The sequence below is a fragment of the Simochromis diagramma genome, unplaced genomic scaffold (genome assembly GCF_900408965.1).
Source record: "Simochromis diagramma unplaced genomic scaffold, fSimDia1.1 OVJJ01000343.1, whole genome shotgun sequence".
Taxonomy (NCBI): domain Eukaryota; kingdom Metazoa; phylum Chordata; class Actinopteri; order Cichliformes; family Cichlidae; genus Simochromis; species Simochromis diagramma.
The window spans coordinates 6,646,414-6,668,713 of NW_024386831.1; the positions used below are offsets into that span (position 1 = coordinate 6,646,414).

A 22,300-nucleotide genomic window follows, 5' to 3' on the forward strand; every position below is an offset into this window, starting at 1 on the left:
TGGGTTTTTAATTGAAAGCTCGGTGTGGCTGAATCTACACAGTGTGCATGTGTGTGTGCGTGTGTGTGTGTACTGTGGAGTGATTTAGAGAGGCTGTCAAGAGAAAGAGACACAAAAGGAAGCACCAAGAGGCAGAAAGCATTTAACAGCCAACAAACAAAAGAGAGCAGGCTTGTAGTGGATGAATGCAATTATACAACACATCAGAATGACTTTAGAGAGAAAGGTGATAAACACACACACACACACACACACACACACACACACACACACACACACACACACACACACAGTGAGTGTCACAGAAGGTTTGATTAGAGGTGAGCAGCTGGTGAAGCCCCGAGGAGGAGATAAAGGCTGTAGCCCTGTCACGATAATTTAGAAGGAGGGGGCAACAAAAGAAATGAGCTTTTCTTCTTTAGCCATCAACACGCGTTCATGCTACAGATCTCTGTGCGGTGTGAAGGTGTTGTAGCAGAAAGTTGTTGCAGGCTGCGAGCAACAGCCGCAGTTTTGGTAACCCTAGCCTTTTGTCCTCACGTATTCTGGGAGTTGGTGGGTTAGGTTTAGGGCACGGCTTTGAGTGATTTCTCAGCAGGCAAGTCAACTTTGAATAACCTGACTCAGTGTAAAGTCGACCGTGCTTTCTCGCCGTTTAGTCTTGATCGAAACTAAAACTACTGTTTTGTATCATTCTTTAATAGATGAGGACAAAATCACACTGGGCTAAGCAATCAAAACTCTGAAAAGTCTCTCACAACAACAGGTTAATGGTGCTGACACGTCACTGTGACACTGCAGGCAAGTTTAACGTGCAACAAAAAGACAGAAATTCACACACCGAACATACTGAAGCATAAAAAACATAAACTGACCCCGTGTGGGTGTCTGTTCACTGATAGTTAGCATTTAAATTAGATGACAATAAAATGTTCTTGTGTTTTAAAACATTAATAAAATGGAGAGCACCAGTGTTCCTCGTCCCGCGAAACGTGCTTAAAGCTCCAAACATTTAATAAGCTGATTAATACAACGTCATCTTTGGACTTCTTAATAAGATCATGTAAATCTCATCATACACCGAGGTGACGGGTCCATAGTCGCATCTGGCTTAGCACACTTTTCCATACCGATATCTGGATTACCCACGGCATCCCCGATTCCACCTACTGACTCAGTATTCTGGCATTTGTGATGCCAGAACATCAATTTAAAGTTGGAAAACTACCGTAGCTTTGAGTGGATGAAAATAGGTGCAAACGCGCCCAAAGGCATGAGCTTTATTCTTGTCTGTTTTTATCAAAATGTTTATTTTCCCGCTTTGAAATGCAAAGCAGTCGATTTGGGATTTGAGGGATAAACTCGCTCATGGAAAACTGCTATCTTTAGTCTGTAGTTTATAGACTGATTGGATTTTGTTTCTCTTTTTTATGGGGCGGGGGTTTGGTGTTGGCTGTTCACGCTGCATCTGAGCAGTGGCTGCAGATTGCAAAACCAAACCACTCTTCCACTTCAGTGCTGCAGTGGAGGATTTATAAAGTGGGCAAAAGCACAAGTTAAACCACAGAGCTGCTGCTGCTATGTGTGAGTCCTGTCGCGCTATTTTTATTCCATGTTTCGCCTTTGGAAAATATTTCAGGATTATTTCCTCATGTCGGTTTAACAGATTAATAGTTGATCACACACAAAAAATGTTTATCCAAAATCTTCTACTGATATTGGTCTGATTTGCATTTTAAATAATTCAAAATTTTGCAAAATATATTTTTAAACTATTTTAGTTTTCAAAAAAACAAAAACCCATCTGTTTCTGACTGTGTAACCTACCTGGGGTGAATGTGGGTGCTTACAGAGGCTGTAACATGTACAGCTGTAGATTATGTTGCAGTGAAGGCGATGAAGAAACCTCCACAGAATTGTCTGTTCTCCTGCTCTGCCCTTAAACCAAATTGAGGCATAAATCTTCTGCCTTTTGTTGTTTTGTCCAAGTATCTGTTCAACACTGAGACACAGAGGAAAGTAAAGACATTATGTACTTGGAAACAAACTCGTGCCCAGGGGCCTACGTTTCAGTCTCTCTCTGTTTTTCCTCTCTTTGTTCTTTAAGTTCAGTTCAGTTTAAGTTCAGTTTTAAGTAAGTAAAAACAGTCCATCCCACACTTAAACATTGCAGTCCATTTGGCCTCTCAGGGCCACCGTATGAAAGTGATGTTTTGGCACGCATTGTTGTGGTTAGTATTTGGGGAACAAGTGTGAAGTTAAAGCATTTCAGCCTATGGATTATTTTTACCCCAGTTTAGTAAAAACATGATGCTATCTGCATTAATTAATCCCTGTCTGAATGCACTGGTGATCCCATCAAGTGATCCAAATCAAACATAGCTACAGTGTTGCAAGTTCCTAAACTGTAACAAGAAGATGGACGTTGCCACTACTTCAGATTATACATGTTGTAGGGAAAGGATTTGTTGAGGTAATAAATGAAGCGTGATGTAGGGTCTGGCTTCATCGATGGCACCGCTGCATCACTTTTGCCATTTTTGAGCATCTGCGTCACTGCAGACGTGCAGAGACTCTTCCAGACTGCACTATAAACAACCTTTATGTGAACGAGTACAGTCTTGTGTTTGCTTATAGATGAGTTTTTGGAGATCTTTAGCAAATCCATTGAAAAAGTACGCAGTAATATTTGTACACCGTGAGTGAAATGTGGTTTTATTCTCAGTTGTCAGTTTGTCTATAGAGACAGGATTTGTTTGACAGTCTTGTTTCCGGTAATTGCATGATGGTATTGTCATTTATTTATTATTATTATTTATTTCCTTTAATAAAGTACAGGCAGCAGGGTTTAGCCAAAATATTCAAAGCAAAATATGTAAAGTTAAATAAAACATTGCAGAGTTGTTGTATTTTTCCTCTTCTGTAACCCCATCAGAGAGCTGATACTAAGCCAGTTCTGCTGTTCTGCCCGCAGCAGAACCAGTGAAGGCCACTGCTGCTCCTACAAACAGCTGAGATCTCTTTCTTTTTCAGTGGAAATGATGTGTTTCCACAGTTTCAGTGAAAAAAGAATAAAAAATGTAACAAGTTGTCTTTGTGATATGAAGGATGGCTGTAAAAACACCGGCGTGTCTGCTCAAGCATGTGGCCCGAGTCTGTTTCACAGACAGAGAGAAAGCTGATTATTGGATTTATAGAAGTTGTAATTTCATTGAACTAATATGATACTCCTCTATGCTGCAGAGTCCAGGGCTCTTCTGCATAATGTATAACGGCTCAAGTAAAGTGCTGTCATGTATAACCTACAGTAACTCTATCCTGCTGCCCGATGGCTCTTTGAGTGGGACTTTATTTTACAGCTGATGTCAAATTCTTAGTCTGTTTTCTCCTTTTTCCAACATTAAATGTTCTCCCCCTCCTTGCATCTATCATCCACCTGCAAGGGTTGACTTCGAAATTTATGAGATGCTCAGATTACACCTGTAATCTGTTCGCGCAGGGATGACAGGCTTCAGATTACATGCTTGTGATGTGCGTTATTAAACTTTTAATAGTTCCAGTTGACTTGCACTGACTGGTATATCTGAACACAGCAAGAGATAAATACGGATGATGTTTTTCAGTCAGTCTGTAGGGAAACATCTCTCCATCTGGGAGAAGACTTTTCCAAACATAGTTAAGCTATTACTGGCACATTTTTAAATGCCAGATAGGAGACTAACATCAGCTGTAATAACTTGAAAATGTTCCTATTTGAAGATTTAATATCAGCGTTATCCCTGAGCTCTCATACACTTGCTGCACCTGCTGACGTAGCAACTGAAAAATGTCTGGATTAGGCGTCTCGAGTGGTTGCAGTAGAGTAAATATCAGGTTTGTCAACCATGAAGCCATGTTCATGTTGTGCTTGGGAGCTTTGATTTCTCACTTATGTTTTACTGCAAGGAAACAAACTGAACAGGTTTGGAAAAGAGTTTCAGTCTAAATACGCTCGCTCACAATTTGAATCCTTCATGTAGAAAAACGATGCAAGAACATTTCACGTTAATGTTATAAAGTGATGTGAAAAAGTACACTGGCTTAAATTTTAGAGTTTCAAGAGCCCAACCAATATAAGATTTTTAAGACTGATTTAAAAATCTGACACACAAAACGTGAAGTGTTATGTGGAGCTATTTATGAGTCACAGGTCAAGAGGATCTCACTCATGTTGCCCGACTGTCTTCTTCTTATTGTGCTGTCACGAACTTTAACATTTAAAATGATAACTGAGGCTTGTAAAGTCTCAGATGTAGCTCTTGGGTTTCCCCCTGTTTTTATTACCTGAGCTCTGGTTTAGTACCACCAAAGGACAGTAAAAGAGGGAAAATAATATCCTCGCACTTTATTTTCAAATTCTGAAAAATGAACTCCCTGCAGGAAGAGCTGATAGTCTGGACTCTCCATAGATTAATATGCAGAGCTATCAAATACAAAAACTCCTGCTGCGATGTGAAGAAAAAATCTGTAAAATGAAAAATGCTTTCACTGTGAAGCAAAAAGTAAAAAATAATAATGAAAAACAGGATTTAATGGTTTTTAACTGTTAACTGTTGGATGTCCATGTGCTGTGTAATCAAACGTTTTATTCCCCTTAAAGCATTCATCCTGTTTGTGGGGACCATAAACAAGATTGTTCAAGGTTTTCATGGATGTAATGTATAATACCAAAGTAAGCAAAGTGAGACTTAATTACTCTTAGTTAAAAATCAAGAGAATACTGTTAGTGCTGTTTGAATATAGTCTTTAACAGTCAGAAGCAATGCCCAGTGAAGGAACAGGAATTATTTTAATCATCACTTAATAATGACTCATAAAAGGTTCACATAAATTTGTAAATATATTTTTGGAGAGCAGAAGTACTACTTTCCAGGACGAAACATTAGCTCCAACTGTTTCAGTGTTCAGCTGGACACTGTTGTGATAAGAAAGACTTAACTCTTAACCTTTGCTTACTAAAAAAATAAGTAAGTGTTCTTATAATTTGTGGCATCTGTGAGCTTTTAATCTAATGATTTATAAAGCAGAGTAATAAAAGTCTGTGATAAGACAACTGCTGTTGCAAACCATATGGCTGAAGTCTTCGTAACACGACCTTCACCTCAGTTTTTATTACACTGGACCAATTTACAATTTGCTCTCATCACTTTACCTGCCACCTACACTGCAGTCACTGAGAGCTGTAGTCTTCTTAAAAACACACTTCAGGAAATTCTACCAAACTTCTGTGAGTTATCTGACAATGTGGCACCAAACAGCACCAACGCAGCTGAGCACAAGGCCAAGGAAGCCGTTTGGTCAAACTAAAGAACGCAGCAAAGCTGACACGAGTTCAGAGCTCGCATTATAAATACAAAGCTTACTCTTCCTGTTCTAACACTATCAACGAACGGTAAAAGAAAAAAAAGAGGGTGTATATGAGACATTCGATCCAGTCACAAATAAGCGGTAACAGGAATACCTATTACCAGTTTAATATTAAGTTAATGCAAAAGCCTGGGATCAAATTTCATCCATATACATACAGTGCATCCAGAACAGGAAGCATATTGAGCATTAAGTGTCAGCAGACTCACTTCACAAAACTAATCATCTAAAATTAAGACGAGAGCTTTGGCGGTAAAGTCTGTGCATGCCTGCTTTCCTTAATTTCATTAATTTGATTGTTCCTGTGTTTACGCAGAGCATGCAAAGATCCTTTTCTGCACAGCAACAGATTAAACGTATAGGTGGTTCAGTGAAGCTGCTCTAAGGTATCAGTAGTCTATTAGGAAATCTTCGGTGAAACATTAACTGAGGAAAAACAACAGCAGAGAGAAGAGCCTAATTTTACGCAATGGCCACTTAATGACATCCAGTCACAAATAAGTTATTCTGATGTAACACATTTGATTAAGTTTCTACTGAGTTAACGCAAAAGTCTTTGATGAAATGCATCAAGAACTGAAAATACAGTATGAAACTGTGCAAAAATCTTGAGCCACCCATCATTTCTTTCTAGTTTGTTTCCAAGGAGCCAGACTTTCTTCTAATTTAAAAACTATATATTCTCGAGCAACAACTCTCAGGCTTTCTGAAGGTCTTCTTTGGACGTTGGCTGCTTTTTACCTTATTTTCAGTCATGTCCTTGCAAGTGATCAGTGGCAGGAAACGGAACAAAAGGCAGCTAAAATCCAAGGACGAGCTCTGAGTGTCCTTGAAAAAGCCTGGAGAATTATTCCTGAAGAATACTTAGAGAAATTATGAGAAAGCTGCCAAAGAGATTTCAGGCTGTGCTGAAGAATGAAGGCGGTCGTAGCAAATATTCATGTTCAAGCTCCTTAAAATTGTAACTTGTAAACTGTATTTCCATGCACGTTTCAGTAAATCGCTTCTACCCATCTCCCATTTTCCCAGCAAAGTTTAAAGAAATGACGGGCGTCTGTGCAGCGCTGTACTTTTGTTAAGTGTTAACATCTAAACCATAAGCAGGAAACTGGCATTATTTCCTTTTGGATATGTGCAACGGTCTCAGGCAGAGCTACTTTTGTCTGATAGGATATGTACCGTATAATGTGTGTTTGCACGCCGCCGTTCGATTCCACACTTATGAATGTATTCATGTTGTTGCACCATGTAACAGTTTATGTCAGGATGTTGGCGCTGAATAAATTTGAGAGGTGCAGTACTTTAAGATATTTTATGATCGGTGTAAATTTTTATGAGAATAACTTACACACGCTTCCCGAGAGTCTTAATGTTTATGGTTTAATGGGAAGACACATCCAGTTCCACCAGCAGCATCTATCACTTGGCACATGGTAATATAATTCCAGTCAACATACGGCTCTCTCTCTGAGGTAGTAGGAAACACATCATAACATAAGCATTTCCTGTTTTTAAGTGGGAGAACTCGTTTTTAATATCTTCATTGTACTTATAAGCATTCAAAGGCTGTTAAAGCTGACAGCTCACTGATTTTCTCCAAAGCCACGAGACTGGTATAGTTTCTTTATCCCACTCATGTTACTTCCTTAAATACGCTGTAGATGCACAACGACCGCCTGCCCTGTTGGCACATTAACACAACTGAGCACTGAGTGTTTTGCTTCAGGGCGCTGCACTGTTATAAGGGAGAGCATGGGTAAATATGTAAAAGTTGTGTATGTTTCTGTTCTTTGTCTTGTGTACTGTTTGTTTGTATATGTGTCTTTCTTGCTGCTGTTACACCCAAATTTCCCCTTGTGGGACAATTAAAGGATTATTCTCTTCTATTCTAGTCTAATACACGAACGTGTTCACACGTACACGAGGTGGACGCTGATTCTTTTGAGTTTTGTGGGTTTGTGGGTGTCAAGCATGACAGCATGAGCTAACACGTGTGTGCATGTGGCACCTACTGCAGCTCATACCAAGGTGCTGAAATACTGGCTCCATGTTGCTAGACAACACAACCGCAGACACACAAAGACACGCATGCACACTCGGACACGCTTCGTTTACTAGCGGCGCCTGAGTGATGCTCATTAGCTGCTGAGGCGTAACAGTTAAAACTGGGTTGCTGCTTTGCAAATGCGCAGATGTATATCCAAGACAGGCGTAAACAAACACACACACAAATCCATAAGTGCACACACACCCGTCATGAACAACTATACAACAGACAAATGTGGAGAGGTAAGAAAGAAGACAGCTTCATGCATTTTTCCCCCTCCGGTGAAAAATTGCATCGTATCTTAATGTTATTTTTTCCCCGGTGTTGGATTTATCTAAAGATTTTCTCCATTTTCACAGCAGTGGGTGTGTTGTTGCACTCATGTCTTCATGATTAATGTCAAAGCAATCACTTTCATGTTCCCCAGAAGTACAAAATTATGCCAAACAAAAGCTGAGCTATGTATGCATGTGTCTGTGTATGTCTTTCACAAAGAAACAAACAAAAAAGCAAAGTGTGAAACCAGTTCCAGCATCTTTGCTGGAGTTTTACCTGAGAGAGAAAAGCACCGTTAGTTTGTGCTTCACTGTATTTATTGTGTGAAATGTGCACATTCAATTCTCTCTGCCATTTTTCATTCATCTCACTGCAGAACACCTAGGACTGATTGCTTTAGAGGATGAGTAAACATCGTCTAATTTTGTTTTTAAGTCTCATTATATAAAAAGAAATTAGCTTTATTGATATTTTTGTTTACAGTTTTGTGAGAACCTTTCTCTAAAATCACTAAGAGGATGGGGTGAGTGCTTTTATTAATTAAGCTCATTTCCATATGGAAAACTCTGAATGACTCTAATAAACTAAAGGCGAAGGATGCTGATGGTAATGTTGTACCTCTGTTACCTGAAGTAAAAATGATATATGAAGCAGGGCGATCGCAGAACAGATGAGCTGTTAAATCAGGTGATCACTGTGGAGCAGCGGGCTATTTGTCCAGATTTACCAGCAGCTGCAGAGCTACAGCGTGGCGTGAGATTAAACTCATCTCACCTCGTCCGAAGGGGTGCTGGTTTTATTGAAACTGCGGCTTAGATCTGCCTTGACTCACTCACAGAGAAGAAATTTACACCCTCTGGATTTGGCTTTTTATTACTATAGCTGGTTGATGTGGTCTTGTGTGAAGTAAAGCATAAATGTCTCCCATATATAATCAATATTCATTTCAACACTGTGTAACCTTTACAGTGGCGTAAGGATATTTCTGCATCTTGATTTACTTTCATGTTTAATTCCATTGCATGACAGGCAAATTAGCTGCAATTACATGTCCAAATTCCAAAATGTGCAAAACACGTTGCTCTCATTTGGTCCAATTTGGGATTTTCTGCACTGACTCGCTCAATTTGACATTAAATCCCCTTCAGTAAATCGGTGAGTTATGCATCACAATCACTAAAGAGGGAAACAGTTTAAAAAAGGGCTCATGGAAGGCGATTCATTTGAGCTCCAGCGTGTAATTCAACCTTAATAGAGTTTTTTCTCCCAGTTGCAACCTTTATGGAAAACCCGACGTAAATTTCTAACGTGGGTTATTTTACATTTTGACCTATGAGAGAGGATCTTCATGGATGAAATGGCTGTAAAAATCTAATCCGCAGCGTTAACTGCAACACTGCAAGGCTGGGAAATCTGAAGCCATTGTCACAAACAGAACTGAGGAATTAAAGGTCACAGATCAAACGATCTGTGCGGAAACCAAACGCCACCAGAAATCCTCACCCCGAAATGCTACATGTATTATTTAAAGCCTATTAAGGTGGAGGAAGACTGGCCAGCAAAGCTCTTCTCAGCAAATGCAAATCCACCTTTTCTATACCTGTATGTGCACCTGCACCGTATAAATGTACAAAATATAAATGCAATAAACATACAGCATCAAGATTACCACATTACTTCACATCACATTACTTAAAAAAAGTATCAAAATATGCATTTCACTGACACAGATCAGAGTACTGTGTTTTCAAAAATCATTTCTTAGAAAGTAAAGGAGATTATGTTTTTTCCTTATTATCTTTGGTCTTTACTGACATGACATGATTTCGATGTGAGTGGCACATCCACATCCAGTCTGGTCTTCTGCTGCTCTAGCTCATCTGCTTCAAGGTTTGCCAGGTTGTGTGTTCAGAGCGTTACTGTTGCCCTCCTATCAGCCCGGAGCTGTCTGGCTTTTCTCCTCCAACTTCTGGCATCAACAGGATATTTTCACCCACAGAAATGCCACTCACTGGATATCTTGTCTTTCATGGATGATCCTCTGTAAACGCTACAGATGGCTGTGTGGGAAAATCCCAGCTTTTAAAATAGACCAGTTAGTCTGGGACTAACAGCCATCCAGTTCAAAGTCACTTAAATCACCTTTGTTTATTTATTCAGATGCTCTGTTAGTCTTGACCACGTCTACATGACGAAAGGAACTGGGTTGCTGCCATGTGATTGGCTAATTCGATCAGTGGTCAGTGAGTGTACACACAGTTAAATGTATTCACATTTAATAGCTCATATTAAAAATGGGTAAAGTTTCAAATAAATCCACTACATGTGCGAGTTTCCCTGAGAGTCAGTAAGAATTAGAATTAGAATAAATTATTAAACCCAGGGGGGAAAACTTTCAATAATAGTAAGCCGTCTTCAGGCTGCCCTAAACTCTTGCTTTCAGATGTTTTTTATTTCTGCTTTCGGCTCATTATGATGTTCCTAATACCATCATCACAGGCACGCAGCACTGACTGGATCCTATTGTTCATGAACTACTGAAAACTCTGAAGTTTGATAAAACAGTTTTATATAGCACCCTTATTAAAAATAAAAACATTATCTGGACTGAAAATAAGAAAATACTGAAAGTAAGTTCTATATGTGCTCTGCCATGTGAGATAAAGTTGTAACATTAGCAGCAAACTAATCCTCAGCAGTGATAAGACAAAAGAGTTATGGATTTAGATCAGGGGGTCGTAGGATCATTCAGGAAGGACCGAGCAGCGTGTCTCTGACTGGTTCTGTATCTGATGAGCCATCTGTCAGTGACCTGGAGCCTCAGAAAAAGCTTCACAGCTACCAGAGGTGCTTGTAGTGTTCAAACACATCTGTCCTGTATTGAACAATTTTAAGATCCTACAGATGTTTTTTACAGCTGTCCAAACTGACAGGCTAAAGTTGCATAGACACGATTTTCTCATGTCCACCGTCTCAGCTTTGGGAGTTCAAGTTTGCTTATTTGCCGATGGAATTGTCTTCAGCCTCACATGAATGCTGGGATAAACAAAAGCACTGTGTATTGGGAAATTTAAGCGGATAATTAAAGTTGTTGTGATTCATTCTGGTCATACAAGAATGTCCAAATCAAACGTGTATTTCAACATAGACCACAGAAAGAGTCAGAGGACTGTCAAACAAAGTTGGACTCCATGGTAAAAGATAATTCTGTGTGAGTGAAGTCCAGCAGAAGATTTTAGTAGAGCTTCTTAACCCCAGAAACCATCAAATGTGCCAGCAGCTCAGCAGTTTTCCTGTAAGAGAGCTCCTGAGCACAAAAAGCATGCACTGCGTGTCCCATCACTCAGCCACTTCTACCTCAGGTCATTACTATAAATACCAATGTGTTACTATTTGACCAGCCTGGTAGGATAAATGTTTGGAGAAATAGCTTTCAGGCTTGTTGGTGGCATTACATGACTGCTACGTCTCAGGCGCTCGATGCCGTGGGCTTGGATCCTGCACACGACCACTTTGACGTATCGTCATGTGAAGCAGAAATGCCGCAGAGGGAAAAAAATCTTCAAAAGAAAGCTGCAGCCTGATTCACTGGCTGAGTGAGCCGCTGCGACAGGCTTACTATGTCACTGCTCTGTGAGGTTAAATGTAATATATGAGAGTGTTGGGCCAGACAAATGGGCAGTGAAACCTGCTCTCTGTTTCTTAGTTCGAGGACTAGAAGAGGAAGAGGAGTTATGTTCACACTTTCTGATTCTTTTTCATAATGGATCGTCTGTCGGTGACACACTCAAACCCCTATGACGCTTCTCAACACAGATTTTAGTCTACAACACCAAATGCAATTAAGCCTTGTAAATGAAACTTGATTAAAAATATAAATGTTAGTTTGAGAAATCAAAGTAATCTAATGCAATGCTCCAAAAACTCTTCTTGTTCACTTTTCAACAGTAATGAATAAATGTTGACTAAAATTGGCTTGAAATTATAAATATGTTCATTTTATAATAATTTGCAGACATCTAACTCTAAATGAATGCGGATGTTGATTTGTGTCAGATGTACAGAAACCTCATTGTTGTCTAATAAACCAGATAAAACCACATTATTTGTGGATAATATGATATAATAATGTTGTGTCTGCCAAGAGCTCGCAACAGCATATTTTTCCTGACCACAGCGATTTCTACACACGCACTGACATGCACATGATTCATGATGTCCTGCACACGTTGCCCAAAGTTTGTCCACTGTATTGGATAACGACACAAAATAAATGTGTATTCTCAGGCTAGCCTGCAGTGGCTCCTGGAGGTCGACTGCAGAGAAAGTGGTGCACCAAAAACCTCCTTTGGTTGCTATCAGATTTCCACGGTTGGTACAGTCCTCACTTCCACTCAGTTGGCGACCACAGAAATAGTAACCAAAACAATCGCAAGGTTTTTGACAGCCAGTTGGGCAACATGTTTTCCCTAGTGAAAGGTGGGTCACTTATCGACCCATCTGGGGCTTTGACCATCAACCCCCTCAGCTTTTTGCAACTGCTCAGCGAATACTCATTTATCCCTCACAGCGGGTGATTGCAAAGACTCCAGTCCAGCCCACTGGATGGTTTTGGAAAATGTGAAGGCGGACATAGATTTGGGGATTTAAAGGTATTTTTATATGTTTTACAGCTTCTTCTACTGATTAAGATCTTCTCTATGGCCAGTCATACTACACGAAAGTAACAGATAAATAGTTAAACGACAGAAAAGTCTCCTTTTTTTCCCACAATGGGTCAACGGTACAGGATATAGAGAAATCTGGCCAATTAGCTGCCAGAACCTTTCCTGTAATTCTACCCATTAATTTCTTCATTCTGACAGATTTCATTTATTTACCACAGCAGCATTTTTTTTATCATGTAGAAAAACTGACACGTACTGTTGAAATTGGCCTTCTTTTACCTTCTACAGTTCTGACCTCAGCTATGTTTTGCTATAGCAAAAGAATAATCAGACAGAAATGCCAACACCTGAACTTTCAAAAATCATTCATCACTGCGTGTCATCGGCCAGCTTTATGGAAATGCAAAACAGAATCGATACCAGCATTCAGTTTGGAGAGTGGGTTCAACAACTGAATTAAATGGACTGTGAATGCTCGCTCACATACACACAAACACAAACAGGCAGCCTATTCATTAGAAAAGCACCCCCGACCAGAAAGATGGCTGCTCTATTGCATAACCACCGATCCTATAGCTAATTAAGAAGATCTGATCGTTAGTGATCCTTGACACTTTGCACCTCTTCAGTTCCCCTCTCCTAAAAACTGTAGGCGAACACGGATCTGTTCCTACTGCTCGCCAATTATGGCAGAGCCTTTAGGCTCACTAATCCTCTCAAACGAGTGTTAAATGGGCTCTCGAAAGAAAAGTTAAAAATAGGCCTTCCATGGGTTAGCACATATTGACTCTGGTACAGTAAACTGCTTTTGCTGCAGCTTTCTGTACTACAAGGAGATTTGAAAAGCTAAATACTGGAAACACTCATATGGAGTGCATAAGAGGGGCCTTGGGCTATTATCTGTGTTTCCCATTGTGAGTAGAGCAGGGCGATATGACCAAAAATATTTATCACGATATACATTTGAAAATTTGCGATAATGATATAACTGACGATGTAATTGACACTAGACAAAACACTTTACAACTCCACAACTTTATTAGTGCAAAGAAAACCCATCAATGTATGTTCACTTAAACAAGCAGCTGTTTTTTATGTGCATTAAAGTTATATAAAAATTTAACAGTGCAAATTCCTCGCTGACAGTTTAACCAAAAGGCATTTCCAGTGGAAATTGGCCGACACATCCTCAGCATAACCATGTATAATATCCACAAAACGTAAAAAGAGGTTATAAACGCACAGTACGGTAATATTATGTTGAAGCGCAGTACGTATCACTCCGCGAGGCTCCTGCCTACGATAGCCGTAATGCTCCGACAATCCATCAAGCGGTGCGGCTTCGTAGCTCAGCAAAGTCGTACTAAAACATCTGACAGATTTTCCAGCGCCGTGCACATAAAATCGTTTCGAGGTCAGTAAACACAACCAGAGTTCATACACAAGGCACACGGGATTATAAGGGGCACTGACGATTTTTCCAAAAAACACGGTAATAACGACGGCCTGCTAGCATGCTCTACCAAAAATAGTGCTTTGTTTTGTATCTGACGGACGAAAGCTAAACCAGTTCCACAAAACTGAAGTTGCAGCATTTTTACAAACCAGTTCTGGTTCATCTTTTTCATTCAACGATCCGCTTTCGCCCTCCTCATTCTGCGTCGCCGCCATGCTTTTTCCACCATGTGCATATGAAAACAAAGGCACTGCGCATGCGCGTTTTACCCATATTCTATCGCGATATTTCATTTTCTTGTCGTTGCCGAACATTATACCGGTATTACCGTGAACGATATGATATGGCCCAGCCCTAATTGTGAGCTTTGCTTGCTTGAAGACATCCCACTGAAGCGTGAGGCAGAGTTATTTAATCAGAAAGAGGATATCTTAACTTTCCTTATAAATAGAGAAGCCGCAGAAGGAGATGAACTCACACAGATGAAGAAGTGCACGAGGGAAGTTATCTAGTATTACGCATGATTATTAGATAACCGTATGAAAAACAGCTCCATCAAACAGGGCATGGCTACTTTTGTTGGCTGTCTTTGGCTCATTCACCATCTATCTAATTAGCTGAGGTCCAGTGGGCGGGCTTGTTGCACAGGATGCACACAGACACACACCAAACGCACACTTTACAAAACAGACACAATTCTAAATCAGCGCTATTAAAACTTTCACAGCCCGGCCACACCTACCTCGCTTATCTCTTTCTGTCTCGTTAAAGCGATTCGAGCTCTTGCTCGCCTCCCCCGCTATCTGCTGCTCTATGAAGCTTCTTAAAAATGCTCCCTTGAGTCCTTCATATTAGAAATACGCACCCTGTCCAAGCAGAACGGAGACAGAAAAGCTTTTGCACAATCTATCCAGATATTTGATAGCTCAGCTGAGGAGCGAGGCGAAAACCTGACAGAAATATTATCATTATTGTCTCTGGTGGCAGCATCACAGACTGCTGAAAAGGTGTCTGGAGCAGTCGGGTCGAACTTGTGCTCTTTCTGTCTCTCACCCCCTTGTGTTCCCTTGTGTTCACACTCTTGCATCAAAAAAGATCCGTGCCTGCTGGGGCTCGTGGATGTCAGCCAACCGAACACAACATCTCACTGGACGGATAAACCATTCCACACTGATGAAGCAAACTGCTTATCTGCTGAAGAAAAAGGCAGAATTTCATCATCTAAAAATTCTGCTTTCTCCTTCAGGTGGTGGGATAAACATTTGCTGAAATCATACTAAAGAAAATGGTTTCTTGTCAAAAGAATTTACATCTTTTTTAAATTCTAAGGATTTTCATATCAGGACTTAATAAAAAAACCATCTGGTTCTGTAAGAGGTTACCGTGTCATTTATTTATTTGGGAAAAACTGAGCCAATATGTGTGGAAAACTAAGTGCACCCTTACTGCTTCTGTAGGAATTAAGAGGGTGAGTACAGCCAGGTGCTCCTCCTGACATGCACTTGATTTGTTGATCATCAGTAAGTGTGAGCATCAGAGGTTTTGGGTAGTTTGCTGGTCTGGAGCATTCAGGTTTGCGTTAACACAATCCCAAGAAAGAAAGACATCAGCAATGACCTTAGAGAGGCAATTGTTGCTGCCCATCAATCTGGAAGGGCTAAAAGGCCATTTCCAAACAATTTGAAGTCCATTATCCTGCAGCGAGAAAGATTATTCATGAGTGGAAAACATTCACAACAGTCATCAGTCTACCCAGAAGTGGACGTCCCAGCAAACCGACACCAAGGTCAGACCATGCAAAGCTCAGAGAAACTGTATAAAACACGAAACACATCTCAGACTCCACAGGTTACAGCGAGCATGCTAAATGTTAAAGTTCAAAAACAGCACAATTTTAAAAAAATGAACAAGTATGACTCATGTGGAAGTTTTGCCAGGAAAGAGCCTCATCTTTCTAAAAAAAACATGACAGGGCGGCTCGGACCATCACGCACAGCAGCACATATCAGCACAAACACTTCATACCAGCTGTCGGGTTTAAGTGAAGACTGATAACTTGGCTGGACGTTGCTATTGGCCAATATTGGCTCTGTTGACCGATATGGGCCTATCGCCAAGCAACGATGCATTTGGAAATGTCAGCTGTTGACGATTCTGTTGTTCACGTCAGCGTAGAAAGAAGATTTCTTTATTTTCTTGGCACGAGACGAGAAATAGTTATAAAAAAACATGATACACAAACAGAAACGATATCAGTGTCTGCATCTGCTGTAGGCCAAATTCATACTTAAAACAATGGTAAATGGACTGATTCTTATCGAGCGTTTTTCTACTCGAAAGAGTACTCGAAGCGCTTAATACAACATGCCGCATTCACTTTTTTTTATGATTTTAAGTGCTTACTAACTTTCATACTTGGATGCATGCATTGGAGAACTTAGGGTTAATATCTTGCCCAAGGATATTTGGCATGCAGAGCTGGGGGGATGGAACCACCAGCCTTCCAGTAGATGACCTGCTCTACCTCCTGAGCTACAGCCACCCCACTAGCTTTTCAGTACTATCAATTACTATCAGTAAAATTGCATAATTAGCATATCCGTCTTATTAATTTTGCTTAATGACCGGACAGTATGTGGCAGCACAGTGGTTATTGCTGGTTATTGCAGTTAACGTGTCATTTATTTATTGCTAAATTGCTCACAGGTGCAAATGGATGTCTGTGTCTATATGTTAGCGCTGCCTGCCTGGTATAGCTGGACTGGTCCATCCCCAGCATCACTTTTAAACAGTCTTTGCAGATTTAAAAACAAAATATGCAAACTATCAAAACAAAGAGCAGATGCACACATTTGAAATTGTTCGCAGCGTTTAGCAATCGTGATGAGCCACAAATGTTCCACAAGATTTAAGCGAGTTGTTATCCGACCACAAACAATTGTCGTGTTCCATTCATCATTTTTACGAGGTAATAAATTAGTGTTGAGTTCATATCTATTTCAGCTTCTGTGTCGCAGTTTCATTTTATCTTCCTCCGTTTTTACAACCATTTTAGTGAAAAAAAAAGCTTTATTATGGTTCCCAGGACTGTTTATGTTGTGTGTCCTTGGCGTTCCCACGTATGCTTGTTGCCTGGACACAATAACACCAATAAACTGTGTAAACAAGTAACTGCTCGGAAAGAGACAGCCATTATTTTTGGCTAACTCGTGCTGCTAAAGTCTCATAGCAGCTTCGGCTTGGGACCGCTCTGTGGCCAGCAGGAGAAACGGTTGCAACGGCCAGCAAGATGAATCTGAAAGACCAGTTGATTCTGAATAAAGCCTCCGAAATGAAATTCATTAAAACTGGCTTCTCCTCTATTATAATTATATTTAACTTTGGATGAAGATTCGATTAAAAACTCGCCCGAGACCCAGATTTATGAGAGCAGCTCCCACAATCTTGGTTACGGGGACCTGACAGGCGGCGTTCTTTGATCCAATCTGAGCTTCGTACTTCAGTTTGTGTAAACTGTGTCAACCATTTTGATTGTTTATAAAATATTCAGTGAATATGGCCAAATTGTCAGAGACGTTTTCCCCCCTGAGTCATTCTATAAAGTGTTTACCTTTTGTCATTTCACATTTCACTGTGAGTGAGTTGCTTCTGTGTGCAAAATGTTTGAAAGGATTCAAATCAAATCCTGAGCCGTCAGATGAAAGACGATCACGTCAGAGAGAGAAGATTAAAGCTTCTCTCTATGTGCCAGGCCCTTTTTGAACGAGTGACAGACTCCTTCCCCTTCATCCATTCTGCACTCTTTGGTGAAAGAAAACTAGCATGGAAAATTAAAAGAAATAAATGCTTCTGTCATGGCACAAATGACTGTGGTGAGTTCCAGGGTTTGTTTTGATTTGTCATTTCCAAGTGGTCTGTTAGATATTAACAAAAGTGAGTTTTGGGAGGAAAACTTTCGAAATTCCCATTTTAGACAGAAATGTTGTGGAGCAGTAATGTGGCAGTTCAGCGGGACGGCGATGATTCATAACTTTCTCTTTCTGTAAATATAAAACACCTACACAGAGCATTAGTTACAGGAAACAAAAGACAAAGAGTAGAGGAAGCTTGCCTGAATGCTGCTGTTAGACTGTCACAGTCTGAGCGTGCATACATTTGCCACATATTTCCACTGCGTATTTCAGCTGTGCAGATGTTCATTTTCTTTTTCCACTGACAAGCTCATAGCTTCAAAACACCCGAGGAAGGGACAGCGACCACAGTGTCAAATATTTAGTTCAGGGTTAGCAGACAGGTTTCATATTACAGTTCAGCTAAGGGTGAAGCATTCAGTGGTTAGCATTATGTCTGAGACTATGTCAGCTGAATCTGATGATAAGTCTAAAATTACGAGTTCTGTGAACATGTGAGTGCTCTCAGCGAGGAAGAGGGAGAATGAAGTTAGGGGGAAAAGTGATCCATATACAGAATGAGATGTCCATAATCTTTCTGCCTCTAACAGGACTCTGCTTATTGTTATTTTGCTCTTGATGGGCATATCTCGTCTTTGCACGTCCCACTTTTCCTTCATGTCTTAATTCTGCTGCACATGATCGCCCTTAAACCCCATGCTGAACCTCACCAGGCCTTCTTCAGACCATTTCTGAGAATTGCTAACACCAACACTTGTGTCATACTTCGCCGGCTGTTCACTAATTCTTTGTCACACAACTGTTTGTTAAGCTTTTCCGGTCCTGTGAAAAACTGAGTCCAACTCCACGAATGTCTGTCTGCAGAGACTGTTTAAAATATACGTGCACAGTCGTCCCACCTGTTTGAGGAATATCACCTCTCAACTGTATCGTACAACAACCTGTTCTCCACTCGGCTTGGACGTGTGGCCTTTCAGATCAAATATAAACACTTTTAAAAACCCATCTTAGGCACTAGTTTTGACAAACATAGTGGCACTTACCGAGAGCCTAACCAGAGGTTTTCTGGTTAGGCTCTCGGTGGCTGTCTTTGCTAAGATTATTTAAGTTTCCAAAGCGAGCCGCTTCACCAAGCAACAGGTTTGTACCAACAACTTTAAAGAGCTGCAAACGCGACGACCAAGTGCAACATTAAAACCTGGCGACAGGTGAAATTAATAACATCGATCATCCTGTCACAATCTCATCTGCAGGGAAACCTTGGGTCCTGCCATTCACGTGCACGTTAATTTGATACCATCAGCCACCTAAACATTGTTGGGAAGCCAAAAGCAATGGTTTTAATTAAGAAAGTAAAATAAATTGTGCCCGCTACAGAGGCAGATGGTGTCACAGTGGTTTAGAGAAATACCCTGAGTGGAACACAGTAATAGAACAGTGTCGTTCCTTCGTTATGAGCACGCTGTGACACCTAAAAGTGGGATTCACTGTTGTGTTCGAGTCAGATTTGCAGCTTTGCATTCTCTGCTGTGTTGGCCAGTGTTTTGTTTTATGCAAATATCATGTGTGTGTTGTTGTGTGTTTAAAGGAAAGAGCAGAGCGTCGTGTCCTGCCTGAGCTCATCTTGGTTTTAGCTGATAAGCATCCAAACAAACAGTCACCACAATTAAAAAGATAACTTGTGAGATTTGTTGTGTAGAGAATACACTTTTATTCAGTGCATTATTGAGATAAAAAAACAAAACAAATTTTACAAATTATTATGTTAAAAATTTATTAATCATTTGAGAACAAACCAAACAAAGGAAAAGCTGCCCAAACAAAGTCAGTTCCGCACATCTAAACCGTTTATAAACTTTAATAAACCTCACTCTCTGGGTTGTTATCAAAAAGAAGGAAAGTTTTCAGCCAACTGCAGTCTCCAGCGCGCACATCCATCCTGAAACATGCCACTTCCCAACATCGCTGCTATGCTTTAGTTTAAACAGAGATTATCGTGTTTACACACCACCCAGCCTCCAGTAGTCCAGTAATAAATCTCATATCATGTTATGAGAAACACTCGTCCTATAATTGATATAAAACTGTTTGAAATATTTTATATTCTATTCTTACAATTAAAAGCAGTTTGAGAAACGCTGGCATGATTTCGTATTTTATGTTGAAAGGAAACAAAAACTTCTCATTTTCCTTCACATGTCTGAGGTTAAGTAAAAGGCGTGAATGGCACCGGGTTGGAAGGCGAGTTCAACAGAACTGCATCCAAACCCGTTTCTTTTACACTGTTCTGGCAGGATGCGTCTTTTTCTTTCCGTTTTAGGATCTTCTTTGTGATATTTTTCAAACAAAACTCATAGTTTAGCCCAGAAATATTCGAGTGCCTTAATCAGAAGAGCGTCCGTTAAACCACGGTGTGTGGGACTCACCTATAACGAACCACAGGAGCGCCTGTTTCTGCAGAGCTGTGCAGGTTTGCGAGCCCATCCTGTCGCTCTCAAAACGATCCACTGACTGAAGTTTGGAAGCGAGGAAGTGAAGGGAACGGCAACTAACAAGAGCTCAATGAGTAATTGGTAGCATCATAAATAACTGCTGTTTAAGAAGCCCATGTAATCCGGCCGCACGGTCAATCAGCCCCAATAAAAGCTTCACTGTGTCACCCTGCGCAAACCGCTCGGGGGAGAGCCGAGGCTGCTCCTTGTTCCTGCTGTAGGCTACCTCAACCCCCCCGAGTCCTCCTGTCACCGAGTCATCCAGACGTGAAACATAATGAGTCGTAAAGTTGCAACTCTCTCTCCAACAAGCCGTCCACAGGTCTGCAGAAATCCGAAAAACGTCACTGGAAGCGTGCGGTGTTTGGTTCAAGCGCTCTCGTGCGCAACGGGACGCACCAGTATGGAACCAGTGGAGCTGAGCGACTGTGTCAGGGTTCACTGCTTCCCCCCGAGGACATGGGTCCCGGTTAGCGATGGGGACACCGGACAGACCCAAACAGTGCGGGAAGGGGGAGCGGGGCTGATTTGGAAGAGCGGAGGGAGGGGGAGGGAGCTGTACTTCTTTTCTCACTCTTTGATTGGTTAAATTAGAGAACCCAGAAGTCTGTAAAAGATATATCTATTACTTTAAATAAACAATAAACGATATATCCAAATAATAATAAAAAAATCCTAAATGATCAAAAACTATGAAGAGAACTCGTGAAAATAAACAGGTGCAAATAAAAACTCGACTAAAAGACAGAGGAGTCCGCAGAGTTCAGAGTTCCATCTGAAGAAGCTGCAACAATAAACTTTAAAGTCCAAAAAAACAAGAAATGTATAGTTTTGTGATTCTATACAAAATTATATTCTCTTCACTATATTCTATTCACTGTGCATCCGCCTGTGGTGACGCGATGAGGACAGGTGCAGCGAGTACGGATGCAAGCGTGGCACGGGTTCAGAGCAGTTGTCCAACAGCGACATCTAGTGTTCATATGGAGCGTTACACAGCGATTTACATCAACTATCACAACTCCAGTGCTCAGGAGGTAAAGTTGGTGAAATAAGTGTTTATTTTTCTCCTCCATAATTGTATATTTGCACCTCTTGTGTAGATGTAGGCCACTGATAAAAACTGTTTCACTTTAAGCTGTTTTCATAGCCATTATCAGATTCAGGTGGTTGCATAGTTTAATTTGCAGTATTTTTTTTCTATAAATTTTTAATATGTACAAGTAAGAATATTTTTTTAAAGAAATAAAATTAATAGAAGCGACAGATTTTACTTTGCAGCTTTAGCATTAATTAATATAACATTCAGAAGCTGCAGAAACATAAACCTACTCATGTATTTATTAAAACTTCATATTCTAAGGAAAGGCACTTTAAAATTTACTGAAAGTTTTTTTCTTTATTTGTTTTCATTTATGTTTTATGTATTTTAAAGTGTCAAAACAAAATGTCATCAAAAGGTCTAAAGCTGACTCATATATGCATTTATACAGGCCTTCGTGTCATTCCCTTAGGTGTGGCTTTGTAAAATCATGATATCGGAACTACAGAAGAAGCTCAGAGACGATTTAAATTCAGAAAGTGGCACGACTGAAAGGAAACCTGAAAGTGGCCAAATCATCTCCCACTGACAGAGTCAGGACCCAATTCCCTCACCGCGGGCTCCACAGATAAGGTCAGACAGGAGGATAAAACAGAAGAAAAAGAGTTTACACAAGGTCAACAATGCCACTGCTGTGCTGCCAGCGCAGGGACTTAAAGAGGAGACAACTGGAGTCAAATGCATTAATTTCGGGGAAAAAGTCACATCCATCTGTTCAGCTGAAATGCAAAGGTCCAGAGGAAATGACACCACAGAGCAAACATTCTGCAAAAACAAAGTGAGAGGACACAGAACATGGTCTCTGACAGAACCAAAGCCAGAGTTCAAAGGAACAATGAAGAGTTTCTCAGACTGACCTAAGAGTCACTTATTGACCTGTCTTGTTTATTTGTGATACACAAATGACAGAATAATAGGAAAGAAGGAGGAATTAACTGTTCCA

General features: G+C 40.5%; 1 protein-coding gene across 2 annotated transcripts in view; it reads right to left on the bottom strand.

The window, feature by feature from the left end:
* The window catches only part of ramp1 (receptor activity modifying protein 1), a 59,068-nt gene extending 37,806 nt beyond the window's left edge, over positions 1–21,262 (bottom strand). The window contains exon 1 of one of the 2 annotated variants that reach the window (XM_040027725.1): positions 20,190–21,262. In XM_040027725.1, coding sequence (XP_039883659.1) covers positions 20,190–20,247 — 58 coding nt within the window. In that variant the 5' untranslated portion in view covers positions 20,248–21,262. The remainder of the gene's footprint in view (positions 1–20,189) is intronic. The other variant, XM_040027726.1, reaches the window with a different exon arrangement.
* Positions 21,263–22,300: the final 1,038 nt, after the last annotated feature.